The sequence below is a fragment of the Bombina bombina genome, chromosome 9 (genome assembly GCF_027579735.1).
Source record: "Bombina bombina isolate aBomBom1 chromosome 9, aBomBom1.pri, whole genome shotgun sequence".
NCBI classification, from domain to species: Eukaryota; Metazoa; Chordata; class Amphibia; order Anura; family Bombinatoridae; genus Bombina; species Bombina bombina.
The window spans coordinates 1,425,192-1,447,438 of record NC_069507.1 but is presented as its reverse complement, the minus strand read 5'-3'; the positions used below and the strand labels follow the sequence as shown (position 1 = coordinate 1,447,438).

The 22,247-nt window shown below is 36.5% G+C and overlaps 1 protein-coding gene across 1 annotated transcript in view; it reads left to right on the top strand.

Annotated features, from left to right (window-relative positions):
* The window catches only part of HERC4 (HECT and RLD domain containing E3 ubiquitin protein ligase 4), a gene marked incomplete at its 5' end in the record, with an annotated part of 748,563 nt that overhangs the window by 541,168 nt on the left and 185,148 nt on the right, over positions 1 to 22,247 (top strand). Inside the window, 1 exon segment of the mRNA XM_053691837.1 lies at positions 9,716 to 9,782. Coding sequence (XP_053547812.1) covers positions 9,716 to 9,782 — 67 coding nt within the window.

Below are 22,247 nucleotides of genomic sequence, written 5' to 3'. Positions count from 1 at the left end.
TTGCAGAAGTGACAATAAAATACAACTTGTTATTGTTTAGTCCTTACGCTATATCACACATTATGTTTTGTATTGCAGAAGTGACAATAAGATACAACGTGTTATTGTTTGGTCCTTGCGCTATATCACACATTATGTTTTGTATTGCAGAAGTGACAATAAGATACAACTTGTTATTGTTTGGTCCTTACACAATATCACACATTATGTTTTGTATTGCAGAAGTGACAATAAGATACAACTTGTTATTGTTTGGTCCTTACACTATATCACACATTATGTTTTGTATTGCAGAAGTGACAATAAGATACAACTTGTTATTGTTTAGTCCTTACACTATATCACACATTATGTTTTGTATTGCAGAAGTGACAATAAGATACAACTTGTTATTGTTTGGTCCTTACACTATATCACACATTATGTTTTGTATTGCAGAAGTGACAATAAGATACAACTTGTTATTGTTTGGTCCTTACACAATATCACACATTATGTTTTGTATTGCAGAAGTTACAATAAGATACAATGTGTTATTGTTTGGTCCTTACACTATATCACACATTATGTTTTGTATTGCAGAAGTGACAATAAGAAGATACAACTTGTTATTGTTTGGTCCTTACACTATATCACACATTATGTTTTGTATTGCAGAAGTGACAATAAGAAGATACAACTTGTTATTGTTTGGTCCTTACACTATATCACACATTATGTTTTGTATTGCAGAAGTGACAATAAGATACAACTTGTTATTGTTTGGTCCTTACACTATATCACACATTATGTTTTGTATTGCAGAAGTGACAATAAGATACAACTTGTTATTGTTTGGTCCTTACACTATATAACACATTATGTTTTGTATTGCAGAAGTGACAATAAGATACAACTTGTTATTGTTTGGTCCTTACACAATATCACACATTATGTTTTGTATTGCAGAAGTGACAATAAGATACAACTTGTTATTGTTTTGTCCTTACACAATATCACACATTATGTTTTGTATTGCAGAAGTGACAATAAGATACAACTTGTTATTGTTTGGTCCTTACACAATATCACACATTATGTTTTGTATTGCAGAAGTGACAATAAGAAGATACAACTTATTGTTTGGTCCTTACACTATATCACACATTATGTTTTGTATTGCAGAAGTGACAATAAGATACAACTTGTTATTGTTTGGTCCTTGCACTATATCACACATTATGTTTTGTATTGCAGAAGTGACAATAAGATACAACTTGTTATTGTTTGGTCCTTACACTATATCACACATTATGTTTTGTATTGCAGAAGTGACAATAAAATACAACTTGTTATTGTTTAGTCCTTACGCTATATCACACATTATGTTTTGTATTGCAGAAGTGACAATAAGATACAACTTGTTATTGTTTGGTCCTTACACTATATCACACATTATGTTTTGTATTGCAGAAGTGACAATAAGATACAACTTGTTATTGTTTGGTCCTTACGCTATATCACACATTATGTTTTGTATTGCAGAAGTGACAATAAGATACAACTTATTGTTTGGTGCTTACACTATATCACACATTATGTTTTGTATTGCAGAAGTGACAATAAGATACAACTTGTTATTGTTTGGTCCTTACACTATATCACACATTATGTTTTGTATTGCAGAAGTGACAATAAGATACAACGTGTTATTGTTTGGTCCTTGCGCTATATCACACATTATGTTTTGTATTGCAGAAGTGACAATAAGATACAACTTGTTATTGTTTTGTCCTTACACAATATCACACATTATGTTTTGTATTGCAGAAGTGACAATAAGAGATACAACTTGTTATTGTTTAGTCCTTACACTATATCACACATTATGTTTTGTATTGCAGAAGTGACAATAAGATACAACTTGTTATTGTTTGGTCCTTACACCATATCACACATTATGTTTTGTATTGCAGAAGTGACAATAAGATACAACTTGTTATTGTTTAGTCCTTACACAATATCACACATTATGTTTTGTATTGCAGAAGTGACAATAAGATACAACTTGTTATTGTTTGGTCCTTACACTATATCACACATTATGTTTTGTATTGCAGAAGTGACAATAAGATACAACTTGTTATTGTTTGGTCCTTACACTATATCACACATTATGTTTTGTATTGCAGAAGTGACAATAAGAAGATGCAACTTGTTATTGTTTGGTCCTTACACTATATCACACATTATGTTTTGTATTGCAGAAGTGACAATAAAATACAACTTGTTATTGTTTGGTCCTTACACTATATCACACATTATGTTTTGTATTGCAGAAGTGACAATAAAATACAACTTGTTATTGTTTGGTCCTTACACTATATCACACATTATGTTTTGTATTGCAGAAGTGACAATAAGATACAACTTGTTATTGTTTGGTCCTTACACAATATCACACATTATGTTTTGTATTTCAGAAGTGAAAATAAGATACAACTTGTTATTGTTTGGTCCTTACACTATATCACACATTATGTTTTGTATTTCAGAAGTGAAAATAAGATACAACTTGTTATTGTTTGGTCCTTACACTATATCACACATTATGTTTTGTATTGCAGAAGTGACAATAAGAGATACAACTTGTTATTGTTTGGTCCTTACACTATATCACACATTATGTTTTGTATTGCAGAAGTGACAATAAGATACAACTTATTGTTTGGTCCTTGCACTATATCACACAGTGACAATAATATACAACTTGTTATTGTTTTGTCCTTACACAATATCACACATTATGTTTTGTATTGCAGAAGTGACAATAAGATACAACTTGTTATTGTTTTGTCCTTACACAATATCACACATTATGTTTTGTATTGCAGAAGTGACAATAAGATACAACTTGGTATTGTTTAGTCCTTACACTATATCACACATTATGTTTTGTATTGCAGAAGTGACAATATCACACATTATGTTTTGTATTGCAGAAGTGACAATAAGATACAACTTGTTATTGTTTGGTCCTTACACTATATCACACATTATGTTTTGTATTGCAGAAGTGACAATAAGATACAACTTGTTATTGTTTAGTCCTTACACAATATCACACATTATGTTTTGTATTGCAGAAGTGACAATAAGATACAACTTGTTATTGTTTGGTCCTTACACTATATCACACATTATGTTTTGTATTGCAGAAGTGACAATAAGATACAACTTGTTATTGTTTAGTCCTTACACTATATCACACATTATGTTTTGTATTGCAGAAGTGACAATAAGATACAACTTGTTATTGTTTGGTCCTTACACAATATCACACATTATGTTTTGTATTGCAGAAGTGACAATAAGATACAACTTGTTATTGTTTAGTCCTTACACTATATCACACATTATGTTTTGTATTGCAGAAGTGACAATAAGATACAACTTGTTATTGTTTGGTCCTTACACTATATCACACATTATGTTTTGTATTGCAGAAGTGACAATAAGATACAACTTGTTATTGTTTAGTCCTTACACAATATCACACATTATGTTTTGTATTGCAGAAGTGACAATAAGATACAACTTGTTATTGTTTGGTCCTTACACTATATCACACATTATGTTTTGTATTGCAGAAGTGACAATAAGATACAACTTGTTATTGTTTGGTCCTTACGCTATATCACACATTATGTTTTGTATTGCAGAAGTGACAATAAGAAGATACAACTTGTTATTGTTTGGTCCTTACACTATATCACACATTATGTTTTGTATTGCAGAAGTGACAATAAGAAGATACAACTTGTTATTGTTTGGTCCTTACACTATATCACACATTATGTTTTGTATTGCAGAAGTGACAATAAGATACAACTTGTTATTGTTTTGTCCTTACACAATATCACACATTATGTTTTGTATTGCAGAAGTGACAATAAGATACAACTTGTTATTGTTTGGTCCTTACGCTATATCACACATTATGTTTTGTATTGCAGAAGTGACAATAAGAAGATACAACTTGTTATTGTTTGGTCCTTACACTATATCACACATTATGTTTTGTATTGCAGAAGTGACAATAAGAAGATACAACTTGTTATTGTTTGGTCCTTACACTATATCACACATTATGTTTTGTATTGCAGAAGTGACAATAAGATACAACTTGTTATTGTTTTGTCCTTACACAATATCACACATTATGTTTTGTATTGCAGAAGTGACAATAAGATACAACTTGTTATTGTTTGGTCCTTACACAATATCACACATTATGTTTTGTATTGCAGAAGTGACAATAAGATACAACTTGTTATTGTTTGGTCCTTACACTATATCACACATTATGTTTTGTATTGCAGAAGTGACAATAAGATACAACTTGTTATTGTTTGGTCCTTACGCTATATCACACATGTTTTGTATTGCAGAAGTGACAATAAGATGCAACTTGTTATTGTTTGGTCCTTACACTATATCACACATTATGTTTTGTATTGCAGAAGTGACAATAAGATGCAACTTGTTATTGTTTGGTCCTTACGCTATATCACACATTATGTTTTGTATTGCAGAAGTGACAATAAGATACAACTTGTTATTGTTTGGTCCTTACACTATATCACACATTATGTTTTGTATTGCAGAAGTGACAATAAGATACAACTTGTTATTGTTTGGTCCTTACACTATATCACACATTATGTTTTGTATTGCAGAAGTGACAATAAGATACAACTTATTGTTTGGTCCTTGCACTATATCACACAGTGACAATAATATACAACTTGTTATTGTTTTGTCCTTACACAATATCACACATTATGTTTTGTATTGCAGAAGTGACAATAAGATACAACTTGTTATTGTTTTGTCCTTACACAATATCACACATTATGTTTTGTATTGCAGAAGTGACAATAAGATACAACTTGGTATTGTTTAGTCCTTACACTATATCACACATTATGTTTTGTATTGCAGAAGTGACAATATCACACATTATGTTTTGTATTGCAGAAGTGACAATAAGATACAACTTGTTATTGTTTGGTCCTTACACTATATCACACATTATGTTTTGTATTGCAGAAGTGACAATAAGATACAACTTGTTATTGTTTAGTCCTTACACAATATCACACATTATGTTTTGTATTGCAGAAGTGACAATAAGATACAACTTGTTATTGTTTGGTCCTTACACTATATCACACATTATGTTTTGTATTGCAGAAGTGACAATAAGATACAACTTGTTATTGTTTAGTCCTTACACTATATCACACATTATGTTTTGTATTGCAGAAGTGACAATAAGATACAACTTGTTATTGTTTGGTCCTTACACAATATCACACATTATGTTTTGTATTGCAGAAGTGACAATAAGATACAACTTGTTATTGTTTGGTCCTTACACAATATCACACATTATGTTTTGTATTGCAGAAGTGACAATAAGATACAACTTGTTATTGTTTGGTCCTTACACTATATCACACATTATGTTTTGTATTGCAGAAGTGACAATAAGATACAACTTGTTATTGTTTAGTCCTTACACAATATCACACATTATGTTTTGTATTGCAGAAGTGACAATAAGATACAACTTGTTATTGTTTGGTCCTTACACTATATCACACATTATGTTTTGTATTGCAGAAGTGACAATAAGATACAACTTGTTATTGTTTGGTCCTTACGCTATATCACACATTATGTTTTGTATTGCAGAAGTGACAATAAGAAGATACAACTTGTTATTGTTTGGTCCTTACACTATATCACACATTATGTTTTGTATTGCAGAAGTGACAATAAGAAGATACAACTTGTTATTGTTTGGTCCTTACACTATATCACACATTATTTTTTGTATTGCAGAAGTGACAATAAGATACAACTTGTTATTGTTTTGTCCTTACACTATATCACACATTATGTTTTGTATTGCAGAAGTGACAATAAGATACAACTTGTTATTGTTTTGTCCTTACACAATATCACACATTATGTTTTGTATTGCAGAAGTGACAATAAGATACAACTTGTTATTGTTTTGTCCTTACACAATATCACACATTATGTTTTGTATTGCAGAAGTGACAATAAGATACAACTTGTTATTGTTTGGTCCTTACACTATATCACACATTATGTTTTGTATTGCAGAAGTGACAATAAGATACAACTTGTTATTGTTTGGTCCTTACGCTATATCACACATGTTTTGTATTGCAGAAGTGACAATAAGATGCAACTTGTTATTGTTTGGTCCTTACGCTATATCACACATTATGTTTTGTATTGCAGAAGTGACAATAAGATACAACTTGTTATTGTTTGGTCCTTACACTATATCACACATTATGTTTTGTATTGCAGAAGTGACAATAAGATACAACTTGTTATTGTTTTGTCCTTACACTATATCACACATTATGTTTTGTATTGCAGAAGTGACAATAAGATACAACTTGTTATTGTTTGGTCCTTACACTATATCACACATTATGTTTTGTATTGCAGAAGTGACAATAAGATACAACTTGTTATTGTTTGGTCCTTACGCTATATCACACATTATGTTTTGTATTGCAGAAGTGACAATAAGATACAACTTGTTATTGTTTGGTCCTTACACTATATCACACATTATGTTTTGTATTGCAGAAGTGACAATAAGATACAACTTGTTATTGTTTGGTCCTTACACTATATCACACATTATGTTTTGTATTGCAGAAGTGACAATAAGATACAACTTGTTATTGTTTGGTCCTTACACTATATAACACATTATGTTTTGTATTGCAGAAGTGACAATAAGATACAACTTGTTATTGTTTGGTCCTTACACTATATCACACATTATGTTTTGTATTGCAGAAGTGACAATAAGATGCAACTTGTTATTGTTTGGTCCTTACGCTATATCACACATTATGTTTTGTATTGCAGAAGTGACAATAAGATACAACTTGTTATTGTTTGGTCCTTACGCTATATCACACATTATGTTTTGTATTGCAGAAGTGACAATAAGATGCAACTTGTTATTGTTTGGTCCTTACACTATATCACACATTATGTTTTGTATTGCAGAAGTGACAATAAGATACAACTTGTTATTGTTTAGTCCTTACGCTATATCACACATTATGTTTTGTATTGCAGAAGTGACAATAAAATACAACTTGTTATTGTTTGGTCCTTACACTATATCACACATTATGTTTTGTATTTCAGAAGTGACAATAAGATACAACTTGTTATTGTTTAGTCCTTACGCTATATCACACATTATGTTTTGTATTGCAGAAGTGACAATAAGAAGATACAACTTGTTATTGTTTGGTCCTTACACTATATCACACATTATGTTTTGTATTGCAGAAGTGACAATAAGATACAACTTGTTATTGTTTTGTCCTTACACTATATCACACATTATGTTTTGTATTTCAGAAGTGAAAATAAGATACAACTTGTTATTGTTTGGTCCTTACACTATATCACACATTATGTTTTGTATTGCAGAAGTGACAATAAGATACAACTTGTTATTGTTTGGTCCTTACACAATATCACACATTACGTTTTGTATTGCAGAAGTGACAATAAGATACAACTTGTTATTGTTTAGTCCTTACGCTATATCACACATTATGTTTTGTATTGCAGAAGTGACAATAAGATACAACTTGTTATTGTTTGGTCCTTACACTATATCACACATTATGTTTTGTATTGCAGAAGTGACAATAAGAGATACAACTTGTTATTGTTTGGTCCTTACACTATATCACACATTATGTTTTGTATTGCAGAAGTGACAATAAGATACAACTTATTGTTTGGTCCTTACACAATATCACACATTATGTTTTGTATTGCAGAAGTGACAATAAGATACAACTTGTTATTGTTTGGTCCTTACGCTATATCACACATTATGTTTTGTATTGCAGAAGTGACAATAAGATACAACTTGTTATTGTTTGGTCCTTACACTATATCACACATTATGTTTTGTATTGCAGAAGTGACAATAAGATACAACTTGTTATTGTTTTGTCCTTACACTATATCACACATTATGTTTTGTATTGCAGAAGTGACAATAAGAAGATACAACTTGTTATTGTTTGGTCCTTACACTATATCACACATTATGTTTTGTATTGCAGAAGTGACAATAAGATACAACTTGTTATTGTTTAGTCCTTACACTATATCACACATTATGTTTTGTATTGCAGAAGTGACAATAAGATACAACTTGTTATTGTTTAGTCCTTACGCTATATCACACATTATGTTTTGTATTGCAGAAGTGACAATAAGATACAACTTGTTATTGTTTTGTCCTTACACAATATCACACATTATGTTTTGTATTGCAGAAGTGACAATAAGATACAACTTGTTATTGTTTGGTCCTTACACTATATCACACATTATGTTTTGTATTTCAGAAGTGACAATAAGATACAACTTGTTATTGTTTGGTCCTTACACTATATCACACATTATGTTTTGTATTGCAGAAGTGACAATAAGAGATACAACTTGTTATTGTTTGGTCCTTACACTATATCATACATTATGTTTTGTATTGCAGAAGTGACAATAAGATACAACTTGTTATTGTTTGGTCCTTACACTATATCACACATTATGTTTTGTATTGCAGAAGTGACAATAAGATACAACTTGTTATTGTTTGGTCCTTACACAATATCACACATTATGTTTTGTATTGCAGAAGTGACAATAAGATACAACTTGTTATTGTTTGGTCCTTACGCTATATCACACATTATGTTTTGTATTGCAGAAGAGACAATAAGATACAACTTGTTATTGTTTGGTCATTACACTATATCACACATTATGTTTTGTATTGCAGAAGTGACAATAAGATACAACTTGTTATTGTTTGGTCCTTACGCTATATCACACATTATGTTTTGTATTGCAGAAGTGACAATAAGATACAACTTGTTATTGTTTGGTCCTTACACCATATCACACATTATGTTTTGTATTGCAGAAGTGACAATAAGATACAACTTGTTATTGTTTTGTCCTTACACTATATCACACATTATGTTTTGTATTGCAGAAGTGACAATAAGATACAACTTATTGTTTGGTCCTTACACTATATCACACATTATGTTTTGTATTGCAGAAGTGACAATAAGATACAACTTATTGTTTGGTCCTTACACAATATCACACATTATGTTTTGTATTGCAGAAGTGACAATAAGAAGATACAACTTGTTATTGTTTGGTCCTTACAATATATCACACATTATTGATACTGTCTATGTGTTTTGTATTGCAGAAGTGACAATAAGAAGATACAACTTGTTATTGTTTGGTCCTTACACCATATCACACATTATTGATACTGTCTATGTGTTTTGTATTGCAGAAGTGACAATAAGAAGATACAACTTGTTATTGTTTGGTCCTTACAATATATCACACATTATTGATACTGTCTATGTGTTTTGTATTGCAGAAGTGACAATAAGATACAACTTGTTATTGTTTGGTCCTTACACCATATCACACATTATTGATACTGTCTATGTGTTTTGTATTGCAGAAGTGACAATAAGATACAACTTGTTATTGTTTGGTCCTTACACCATATCACACATTATTGATACTGTCTATGTGTTTTGTATTGCAGAAGTCTGCAACAACTGTTGGACTATACAGAAGACAACTTAGAAGAGCTTTTCTGCCTTACTTTTACGGTATTTATTTCTTTACATTTTCCAGATTTAGATTGTGCTATTGCAGGTTTTATTAACATGATTGTAGGTTATAAAACAAATCTTAACCCTTTCAAAATTAAAGGGACATGACACTGCTTGGTACAAGTACAGTAGCATGGCTACTTATTTTTAACCCTTCATTAGTGCTAGCTAGGGACGTTCTACATCTTCAGTCACAGGGTACTAGAATAACCTTTGTGAAGTGGTGCCGTTTAGTGTGCACAATACAGAGCAGGAGCTATATGTTTTTACAGTGGCTGCAATTCTCTATATTAGACCTTTTTTTTATTTGTTATGTAAAAAACTGTTCTGCTTTCTATATATTGCAAGCTAATCCAATTTTCAAGGTACACCCAGTAACATGACTGATATGTCACGGGATGCGACATGACTATTATGTCACGGGATGCGACATGACTGATATGTCACGGGATGCGACATGACTGATATGTCACGGGATGCGACATGACTGATATGTCACGGGATGCGACATGACTGATATGTCACGGGATAAAACAAGACTGATATGTCACGGGATAAAACAAGACTGATATGTCACGGGATAAAACAAGATGGCAGAGCTGTCTGTAACAGCTGCAGGTACAGAAGGAAAACCAATAACATAGTGCTACTGCAGCTATACTCGGCGGTTTCATTAACTTTTTTTTTCATAATTTTCTTTTGTAACTGAAAATTTAAGATGGTGTAGACTGTGGGTTGGAAAACAGGTTCATAATCTACCCAGCCATGTTGTGGTAGACCACGAAAGCTCCTAGAGCAGAGCCTCTAAGTGCTGAAGCGCATAGCACATAACATTTATCTGTTGCACCACTCACTACAGAGTTCCAGACTTCCTCTAGAATCAACATCAGTTCAAGAACTGTATGTTGCGAGCTTTTTGAAATGGGTCTCCTACACAAGCTTCACATTAACATGTACAATAAGTGTTGGCTGGAGTGGTGTAAAGCATGCCAGCATTGTGTTCTAGCCTAGTGGAAATGTGTTCTCGGACTTCACTATCTAGGAGGCTGATGGAAAAGGGGACCGGCTTCTGAGAGCGTTGTCTCTCTCATTTTAATCAGCTTACTCTGACCGCAATTAGGATACTTACGTGTGTGGTTGAATTATTATATTTTTGTATATGTGACCGCTAACTCTGGCCACCTTATATGGTTTTTGATATTAATAACAAGCACAGGGCAAGATCATCGTAAATACAACTCCCGCTATAGGAGTTTAGTTGAGACGTTACAACAGGGAATTTTGTGTGACTGCTTCTCTGCATGTGTGACTGATATACCCAACCGATTGGATTGGATAAAGATGTATTAGCCTCATACTAGCATCAGACCTCAACTATAGCCCTAATAATTATTAATCCTTCATATGCTGTATTTAGCCAGTGTGTTATTACAAACAATCCATTTCACTGTACTTGATTTTCCCACTCAGCAATTACTTTGTGTCAGAGTTTGTGTTTTCAAACATCAGTGTGTCTTAATTCTGTTTAATAAAGTGAGATTATGTATAGCAATATTCACTTCACCCTGTTGTAATACATCTACTACCACATATAACTATCTTCTAATTTAATGAGGTGTTAGCACTCTTTCTCTTGTTAAGTGTATCCAGTCCACGGATCATCCATTACTTGTGGGATATTCTCCTTCCCAACAGGAAGTTGCAAGAGGATCACCCACAGCAGAGCTGCTATATAGCTCCTCCCCTCACTGCCATATCCAGTCATTCTCTTGCAACTCTCAACTAAGATGGAGGTTGTAAGAGGACTGTGGTGTTTTATACTTAGTTTATTTCTTCAATCAAAAGTTTGTTATTTTTAAATGGTACCGGAGTGTACTGTTTATCTCAGGCAGTATTTAGAAGAAGAATCTGCCTGCGTTTTCTATGATCTTAGCAGAAGTAACTAAGATCCTTTGCTGTTCTCACATATTCTGAGGAGTGAGGTAACTTCAGAGGGGGAATAGCGTGCAGGTTTTCCTGCAATAAGGTATGTGCAGTTAAAATATTTTTCTAGGGATGGAATTTGCTAGAAAATGCTGCTGAAGTAATGTAAGTAAAGCCTTAAATGCAGTGATAGCGACTGGTATCAGGCTTATTAATAGAGATACATACTCTTATAAAAGTGTATTTTAAAATGTTTGCTGGCATGTTTAATCGTTTTTTACATATGTTTGGTGATAAAACTTATTGGGGCCTAGTTTTTTCCACATGGCTGGCTTGAATTTTGCCTAGAAACAGTTCCCTGAGGCTTCCCACTGTTGTAATATGAGTGGGAGGGGCCTATTTTGGCGTTTTTTTGCACAGCAAAAATTACAGACACAGACATCCAGCTTCTTCCTGCATGATCCAGGACTTCTCTGAAGGGCTCAAAAGGCTTCAAAAGTCGTATTGAGGGAGGTAAAAAGCCACAGTAGAGCTGTGGCAGTTGTTGTGACTGTTTAAAAAACGTGTTTGTCATTTGTTATTCCGTTTTTGGTATTAAGGGGTTAATCATCCATTTGTAAGTGGGTGCAATGCTCTGCTAACTTATTACATACACTGTAAAAATTTTGTTAGTGTAACTGCATTTTTTCACTGTTATTTCAAAATTTGGGGAAATTTGGGTTTCTTAAAGGCGCAGTAACGTTTTTTATATTGCTTGTAAACTTGTTTTAAAGTGTTTTCCAAGCTTGCTAGTCTCATTGCTAGTCTGTTTAAACATGTCTGACACAGAGGAACCTACTTGTTCATTATGTTTGAAAGCCATGGTGGAACCCCATAGGAGAATGTGTACTAAATGTATTGATTTCACCTTAAACAGTAAAGATCAGTCTTTATCTATAAAAGAATTATCACCAGAGGGTTCTGTCGAGGGGGAAGTTATGCCGACTAACTCTCCCCACGTGTCAGACCCTTCGCCTCCCGCTCAGGGGACGCACGCTAATATGGCGCCAATTACATCAGGGACGCCCATAGCGATTACCTTGCAGGACATGGCTGCAATCATGAATAATACCCTGTCAGAGGTATTATCTAGATTGCCTGAATTAAGAGGCAAGCGCGATAGCTCTGGGGTTAGGAGAGATACAGAGCGCGCAAATGCTGTTAGAGCCATGTCTGATACTGCGTCACAGTATGCAGAACATGAGGACGGAGAGCTTCAGTCTGTGGGTGACATCTCTGACTCGGGGAAACCTGATTCAGAGATTTCTAATTTTAAATTTAAGCTTGAGAACCTCCGTGTATTGCTTGGGGAGGTATTAGCTGCTCTGAATGACTGTAACACAGTTGCAATTCCAGAGAAATTGTGTAGGCTGGATAGATACTATGCGGTGCCGGTGTGTACTGACGTTTTTCCTATACCTAAAAGGCTTACAGAAATTATTAGCAAGGAGTGGGATAGACCCGGTGTGCCCTTTTCCCCACCTCCTATATTTAGAAAAATGTTTCCAATAGACGCCACTACACGGGACTTATGGCAGACGGTCCCTAAGGTGGAGGGAGCAGTTTCTACTTTAGCAAAGCGTACCACTATCCCGGTTGAGGACAGTTGTGATTTTTTAGATCCAATGGATAAAAAATTGGAGGGTTACCTTAAGAAAATGTTTATTCAACAAGGTTTTATTTTACAGCCCCTTGCATGCATTGCGCCTGTCACTGCTGCGGCGGCATTCTGGTTTGAGGCCCTGGAAGAGGCCATCCAGACAGCTCCATTGAATGAAATTGACAAGCTTAGAACGCTTAAGCTAGCTAACTTATTTGTTTCTGATGCCATTGTTCATTTGACTAAACTAACGGCTAAGAATTCCGGATTCGCCATCCAGGCGCGTAGGGCGCTATGGCTTAAATCCTGGTCAGCTGACTTGACTTCAAAGTCTAAATTAATCAACATTCCTTTCAAGAGGCAGACCTTATTCGGGCCTGGCTTGAAGGAAATTATTGCTGACATTACTGGAGGCAAGGGTCATACCCTTCCTCAGGACAGGGCCAAATCAAAGGCCAAACAGTCTAATTTTCGTGCCTTTCGAAATTTCAAGGCAGGAGCAGCATCAACTTCCTCCGCTTCAAAACAAGAGGGAACTGTTGCTCATTCCAGACAGGCCTGGAAACCTAACCAGTCCTGGAACAAGGGCAAGCAGGCCAGGAAGCCTGCTGCTGCCCCCAAGACAGCATGAAGGAACGGCCCCCTATCCGGAAACGGATCTAGTCGGGAGCAGACTTTCTCTCTTCGCCCAGGCGTGGGCAAGAGATGTTCAGGATCCCTGGGCGTTGGAGATGATATCTCAGGGATATCTTCTGGACTTCAAAGCTTCTCCTCCACAAGGGAGATTTCATCTTTCAAGGTTATCATCAAACCAGATAAAGAAAGAGGCATTCCTAAGCTGTGTGCAAGACCTCCTAGTAATGGGAGTGATCCATCCAGTTCCGCGGACGGAACAAGGACAGGGATTTTATTCAAATCTGTTTGTGGTTCCCAAGAAAGAGGGAACCTTCAGACCAATCTTGGATCTAAAGATCTTAAACAAATTCCTCAGAGTTCCATCATTCAAAATGGAAACTATTCGGACCATCCTACCCATGATCCAAGAGGGTCAGTACATGACCACAGTGGACTTAAAGGATGCCTACCTTCACATACCGATTCACAAAGATCATCATCGGTTCCTAAGGTTTGCCTTTCTAGACAGGCATTACCAATTTGTAGCTCTTCCCTTCGGGTTGGCCACTGCCCCGAGAATTTTTACAAAGGTTCTGGGCTCACTTCTGGCGGTTCTAAGACCGCGAGGCATAGCGGTGGCTCCGTATCTAGACGACATCCTGATACAGGCGTCAAGCTTTCAAATTGCCAAGTCTCATACAGAGATAGTTCTGGCATTTCTGAGGTCGCATGGGTGGAAAGTGAACGTGGAAAAGAGTTCTCTATCACCACTCACAAGAGTCTCCTTCCTAGGGACTCTTATAGATTCTGTAGAGATGAAAATTTACCTGACGGAGTCCAGGTTATCAAAACTTCTAAATGCTTGCCGTGTCCTTCATTCCATTCCACGCCCGTCAGTGACTCAGTGCATGGAAGTAATCGGCTTAATGGTAGCGGCAATGGACATAATGCCATTTGCGCGCCTGCATCTCAGACCGCTGCAATTATGCATGCTAAGTCAGTGGAATGGGGATTACTCAGATTTGTCCCCTCTACTAAATCTGGATCAAGAGACCAGAGATTCTCTTCTCTGGTGGCTTTCTCGGGTCCATCTGTCCAAGGGTATGACCTTTCGCAGGCCAGATTGGACGATTGTAACAACAGATACCAGCCTTCTAGGTTGGGGCGCAGTCTGGAACTCCCTGAAGGCTCAGGGATCGTGGACTCAGGAGGAGAAACTCCTCCCAATAACTGGAGTTAAGAGCAATATTCAATGCTCTTCTAGCTTGGTCTCAGTTAGCAACACTGAGGTTCATCAGATTTCAGTCGGACAACATCACGACTGTGGCTTACATCAACCATCAAGGGGGAACCAGGAGTTCCCTAGCGATGTTAGAAGTCTCAAAGATAATTCGCTGGGCAGAGTCTCACTCTTGCCACCTGTCAGCGATCCACATCCCAGGCGTAGAGAACTGGGAGGCGGATTTTCTAAGTCGTCAGACTTTTCATCCGGGGGAGTGGGAACTCCATCCGGAGGTATTTGCTCAACTGGTCCATCGTTGGGGCAAACCAGAACTGGATCTCATGGCGTCTCGCCAGAACGCCAAGCTTCCTTGTTACGGATCCAGGTCCAGGGACCCGGGAGCAACGCTGATAGATGCTCTAGCAGCTCCTTGGTTCTTCAACCTGGCTTATGTGTTTCCACCGTTTCCTCTGCTCCCTCGACTGATTGCCAAAATCAAACAGGAGAGAGCATCGGTGATTCTGATAGCGCCTGCGTGGCCACGCAGGACCTGGTATGCAGACCTAGTGGACATGTCATCTCTTCCACCATGGACTCTGCCTCTGAGGCAGGACCTTCTAATACGAGGTCCTTTCAATCATCCAAATCTAATTTCTCTGAGACTGACTGCATGGAGATTGAACGCTTGATTCTATCAAGGCGTGGCTTCTCCGAGTCAGTCATTGATACCTTAATACAGGCTCGGAAGCCTGTCACCAGGAAAATCTACCATAAAATATGGCGTAAATATCTTTATTGGTGTGAATCCAAGAGTTACTCATGGAGTAAGGTTAGGATTCCTAGGATATTGTCCTTTCTCCAAGAGGGTTTGGACAAAGGCTTATCAGCTAGTTCTTTAAAAGGACAGATCTCTGCTCTGTCTATTCTTTTGCACAAGCGTCTGGCAGAAGTTTCAGATGTCCAGGCATTTTGTCAGGCTTTGGTTAGGATTAAGCCTGTGTTTAAAACTGTTGCTCCCCCGTGGAGCTTAAACTTGGTTCTTAAAGTTCTTCAGGGAGTTCCGTTTGAACCCCTTCATTCCATTGATATTAAACTTTTATCTTGGAAAGTTCTGTTTTTGATGGCTATTTCCTCGTTTCGAAGAGTCTCTGAGTTATCTGCCTTACATTGTGATTCTCCTTATCTGATTTTTCATTCAGACAAGGTAGTTCTGCGTACCAAACCTTGGTTTCTTTCATGTAATTAGCAAGAGTCCATGAGCTAGTGACGTATGGGATATACATTCCTACCAGGAGGGGCAAAGTTTCCCAAACCTTAAAATGCCTATAAATACACCCCTCACCACACCCACAATTCAGTTTAAGGTTTTGTCTTCAGTTCTTTGTTAAGACAAATCTCTACTCCTTCTGTTCTTTTTTCACAGAAAGATTGCTAATCATCCTGCTATTCATTGTTTTGTACAGGCTTTGGTCCGTATCATGCCTGTCATTAATTCATTCTCTCTTCTTTGGAGTCTCAATTTGGTGCTGAGGGCTTTACAGGCTCCTCAGTTTGAAACTATGCATTTTCTGAACATTAAATTACTTTCTTGGAAAAGTATTGTTCCTTTTGGTAATTTCTTCTGCTAGAAGAGTTTTTGAGTTATCTGCTCTTTTTTGTGAATATCCTTTCTGATTTTTCATCAGGATAAGACAGTGTTACTTCCTGATATTCATCATTTTGTTCAGGTTTTGTTTTCGTATCAAACCTGTCATTAAGCCAATTTCTCCTCCTTGAAGTCTTAATTGGGTTCTGAAGGTTTTTCAGGCTCTTCTATTTGAGCATATGCTTGCTCTGGACATTAATTACTTTCATGGAAAGTATTGTTCTTTTTGGACATCTCTTCAGTTAGAACAGTTTTTGAATTATCTGTTCTTTCTTGTGAATCTCTTTTTTCTGATTTTTTTCATCAGGATAAGGTGGTTTTTGCTGTCCTCATGTCAATTCTTACCTAAAGTTGTAAATTCTAACAAACATTAGGGAGAAATTATTGTTTTCCTAAGACTTCTTTGGTGAGATTCTTACTTTCTTTGGATATGGTAAGAGTTTTTAAAATTCTATGTTGAAGCTATTCAGATTTCAGATAGACTTCTAGTCTATTTTTTATCTTTTCTGGTTTTAGGAAGGTCAAAAGCTTCTGCCATTTATTTGGCATCTTGCTTAAACTTTTGATTCATCATGCTTATTTCGAGTCGGGTGGATTCCCGCCTCGGAGGATTACAGCTCATTCTACTAGGTAAGTTTCTACTTCCTGGGCTTTTTAAGAATGAAGCTTCTGTTAATCAGATATGCAAAGCAATGACTTGGTCTTCTTTGCATACTTTTACTATGTTCTACCATTTTGATGTTTTCTCTTCTTTAGAAGCAGTTTTGGTAGAATGGTACTTCAGGCAGCTGTCTCAGTTTGATTCTTCTGCTTATAATTTAAGTTTTTTTCATTATAAAAATTGAAACTTTTTTTGATTTGGGTAGTGGATTAATTTTTCAGCGGAATTGGCTGTCTTTATTTTATCCCTCCCTCTCTAGTGACTCTTGCGTGGAAGTTCCACATCTTGGGTATTTATTATCCCATACGTCACTAGCTCATGGACTCTTGCTAATTACATGAAAGAAAACATAATTTATGTAAGAACTTACCTGATAAATTCATTAATTTCATATTAGCAAGAGTACATGAGGCCCACCCTTTTTTGTGGTGGTTATGATTTTTTTTGTATAAAGCACAATTATTCCAATTCCTTATTTTTAATGCTTTCGCTCCTTTCTTATCACCCCACTTCTTGGCTATTCGTTAAACTGAATTGTGGGTGTGGTGAGGGGTGTATTTATAGGCATTTTAAGGTTTGGGAAACTTTGCCCCTCCTGGTAGGAATGTATATCCCATACGTCACTAGCTCATGGACTCTTGCTAATATGAAAGAAATGAATTTATCAGGTAAGTTCTTACATAAATTATGTTTTTTACCTAAGGTGGTTTCTAACAGGAATATCAATCAAGAGATTGTTGTTCCACCATTGTGTCCTAATCCTTCTTCAAAGAAGGAACGTCTTTTGCATAATCTGGACGTAGTCCGTGCCTTGAAGTTTTACTTACAGGCTACTAAAGATTTTCGTCAAACATCTGCCCTGTTTGTCGTTTACTCTGGACAGAGGAGAGGTAAAAAAGCTTCGGCAACCTCTCTCTCCTTTTGGCTTCGGAGCATAATACGCTTAGCCTATGAGACTGCTGGACAGCAGCCCCCTGAAAGGATTACAGCTCATTCTACTAGAGCTGTGGCTTCCACCTGGGCCTTTAAAAATGAGGCCTCTGTTGAACAGATTTGCAAGGCTGCGACTTGGTCTTCAGTTCACACATTTTCTAAATTTTACAAATTTGACACTTTTGCTTCTTCTGAGGCTGTTTTTGGGAGAAAGGTTCTACAGGCAGTGGTCCCTTCCGTTTAAGTACCTGCTTTGTCCCTCCTATCATCCGTGTACTTTAGCTTTGGTATTGGTATCCCACAAGTAATGGATGATCCATGGACTGGATACACTTAACAAGAGAAAACATAATTTATGCTTACCTGATAAATTTATTTCTCTTGTAGTGTATCCAGTCCACGGCCCGCCCTGTCCTTTTAAGGCAGGTCTAAATTTTTATTAAACTACCGTCACCACTGCACCCTATGGTTTCTCCTTTCTCGTCTTGTTTCGGTCGAATGACTGGATATGGCAGTGAGGGGAGGAGCTATATAGCAGCTCTGCTGTGGGTGATCCTCTTGCAACTTCCTGTTGGGAAGGAGAATATCCCACAAGTAATGGATGATCCGTGGACTGGATACACTACAAGAGAAATAAATTTATCAGGTAAGCATAAATTATGTTTTTTTGTTGCTTACTTGCAACTGATAAACAAGTGAGTCTCCTTAGTGCACCTACCCCTCTATAAGTGCATAAAGTGATTACAAATAATTATTGCACTTGTAGTACTAAAAGATAATTGGTTCTCCCTTATCAACTCTTACATGTAAAAGGCTGATGGAAAAATCTGAGTTTGGCGGATATTATGAGAATGCTATATGCTGGAATGCCTAGTGCCTACTGTAAAGGTTCGTTAGGAGGGATAATGGTCTGGGGCTGTTTTTCATATTTTTTTGTTAATCCCCTTAGTTCCAGCAAAGGGTCATCTAAATGCAACAGTATATACAGACACTTTAGTTAGGTGCTTCCAATTTTGTGGGTAAATTGTGGCAATGTGCACAAAGTGAGGTCCATGAAGACATGGTTTGATAAGTTTGTTCTGGATTAACTAGATTGGCCTGTACATAGCCCTGACCTCAACCCCTTTGTACAGTTTCGGGATGAACTGGAATGCCAATTGATAGCCAGACCTTTTTGTCCAACATCAGTGCTTGACCTCACAAATGCTCTTTTGGCTGAATGGGCTCAAATTCCAACAGACACTCTCCACAATTTTGTGGAAAATCTTCCACAAAGAGTTGTGGGTTTTATAGCCACAAAAAGGGGGGGTTGGAATGGGATCTCCAACAAGCTCATATAGGTGTGATAGTCAGGTGTCCACATAGGATCTCCAACAAGCTCATATAGGTGTGATAGTCAGGTGTCCACATAGTTTTAACCATATACTTTATCTGAATTTGTTGAATATTTTTATAACACAGTTAATTTTAAATTTATATCTAATACTAGTAGCACCATACCGGAGTATTTTTAGAAGTGGAGTTGACAGGCTAAGGATACACTATAACTTCAGCAGTATACAAACAATTGTGAGTAATCAAATGTCTACCACCCAATGCAGATAAAAAGAGTGAAATAACCTTGGGTTTCATAAGAGTTGTCCTGGTTTAAAGGGAAATTAAACTGCTGAGTACAACTACAGTAGCATAGTTATTATTCATCATGGTATTATTTTCCCTCTTGTACCTGTAGCTTTCTTTAAAACCATTCTCTTATTTTAAGCTATTATAGAAGACAGTTGTTAAAGCTCTGTATCTTTACAATGGACACTGCCATCTTGTAGATTGTGCATTGTTGCCTTATGTGGCTAAAGCAGTGTGCTTTCAAAGATCAATGACATTGCTGGCTTTTTGACAACTGTACCTTGCACATTGAATTAGCTTGCACAACAGAAAGTAGAAGGTTTTGCAATTTTTTTCAATACAATTTAAAATAACATAACAGCCCTCAGAAATGATATAGAGAAATAAAGCATTAGCAAATACATACAGCTTCCACTCTGTATTGTGCATGTTATATAGAAGTGCATGATATGGTATGATCTGTGAATGTGCACCCCTTCTGATATAGGTTACAAGAATACTTAAAATCCAAGATGGTGTCTAGTGTGTAGATGCAGAGCTTCACTAACCAGCACTTTTGAATGGTTAAAATAAGAGAATGGCTTTGGTGAGAAATGCCCGCACACTCTGCTACTGTACTTGTACCCAGCAGTGTTATGTTGCTTTAGATATTTTGAAAGTGTGTAAAGAATGGAACAAGCCTGGTTTTCTTTTTTGTGCCTTCCACAACATTTAAAAACAATGTTTCCTTTAACTCTGACAAGTATTGAACATTGGGAAACTGTTTGACAGGGCTGTTTAAACTCTAAGCATACTACAATTCCCCTGGCATGTAGCACCTCCTTCAAGGACAGGATGCTGGAGGCTTATTACAGGAAAGCTTTCAACAGCCCAGGATCCTGTTTACACCAGTGGTTAGTGGCAGGCACTTTTAACCCTGTGGTGTGATTCTTTATCTGAAATGGTTTCAGAAGAGATTTCTCTTGATGAAATCCAAGACCCTTTACAGATTTTTAAGGTGGTTAATTCTTTCATTTGTGAGGCTATAAACCATAATAGTGCAAATAATGCAGCTTTGTCATTGCTTACCAGAATAAATTTGTGGCTAAAGTCTTGGTCTGCAAACACAGTATCTAAAAGGGGACTTTTGTCTCTTCCCTTTTCAAGAAACAATTTTGTTCAGGCCAGGTCTTGACACCATTTTCCCACTATGACCAGAGGAAAGGGGTCACTTTTACCTCAACATAAAAGGCCTAAAGGCAAGAACAGACCCGCTGGTCATTTTTGTGCCTCTTGCAAATTCGGATATTCAAAGTACGTCTCTACATCCAACCAAAAGAAAGACTCTTTCAAGACGTCTTATAAACCAAGAAGTGCTTGGACTAAGTCCAAGCAACTCTAGAAGGCCTCCACCTCTACTAAAGCTGAATAAAGATGCAGCCCCAGACTCTGTCCTGGTAGGGGGCAGATTTAAACTTTTTCAGTGGGTCTGGTCAGGGTTGGTTCTGGACCCATGATTTTCTAGGCATAGTTACCCAGGGTTAGCAGATTGGGTTTCAGTCATCCTCAGGGAAGCTTCCTCCTGTCTCCTTTCCCCAAGAATCAGTTTAAAGCAAATGCTTATTTTCAATGAGTTATGGAATTGAAACAAATTTGGGTTGTAATTCCAATCCCTGAGGCAGAAAGAACATTAGGGCTCTATTCCAATCTTTTCATTGTTGCATTACCATTTTGTAGCTCCTTTGCGTTAGCTATGGCTCTCAGAGAATTTACAAACTTTCTGGGAGCTCTGCTACCTTTTGTAAGAGCCCATGGCATAGCTTTTTGGGGGTATTCATAGACTTAGCCATGCATTTATCCCCTACGGAACAACGCAGGTCACAATTGCAAACTGATTGTGCTCATTGGGCCCTTTCTCACTACTCAATTGTCCAATGCATGGAATTAGTCGGTCTGATTGTGACTGCTTCCAATACAATTCCTTTTGCAAGGTTTCACTTAAGACTTCTGTAATTTCCGATGCTCAAGCAGTGGAGTGGTATCTACAACAGTCTTTCTCAGACAATGCTCCTGGACTACAAAACTAGGCAGTCTATCTCTTGGTGGCAGACACATCACTCAAGGGGCACTTTTTTTCTTTGACTGTCTTGAGTGGCCAGCACCTTAGACGCCAGTTTATTTGGTCGGGGCACAGTCTGGGAGTCTCAAAGTGCTCATAGAGT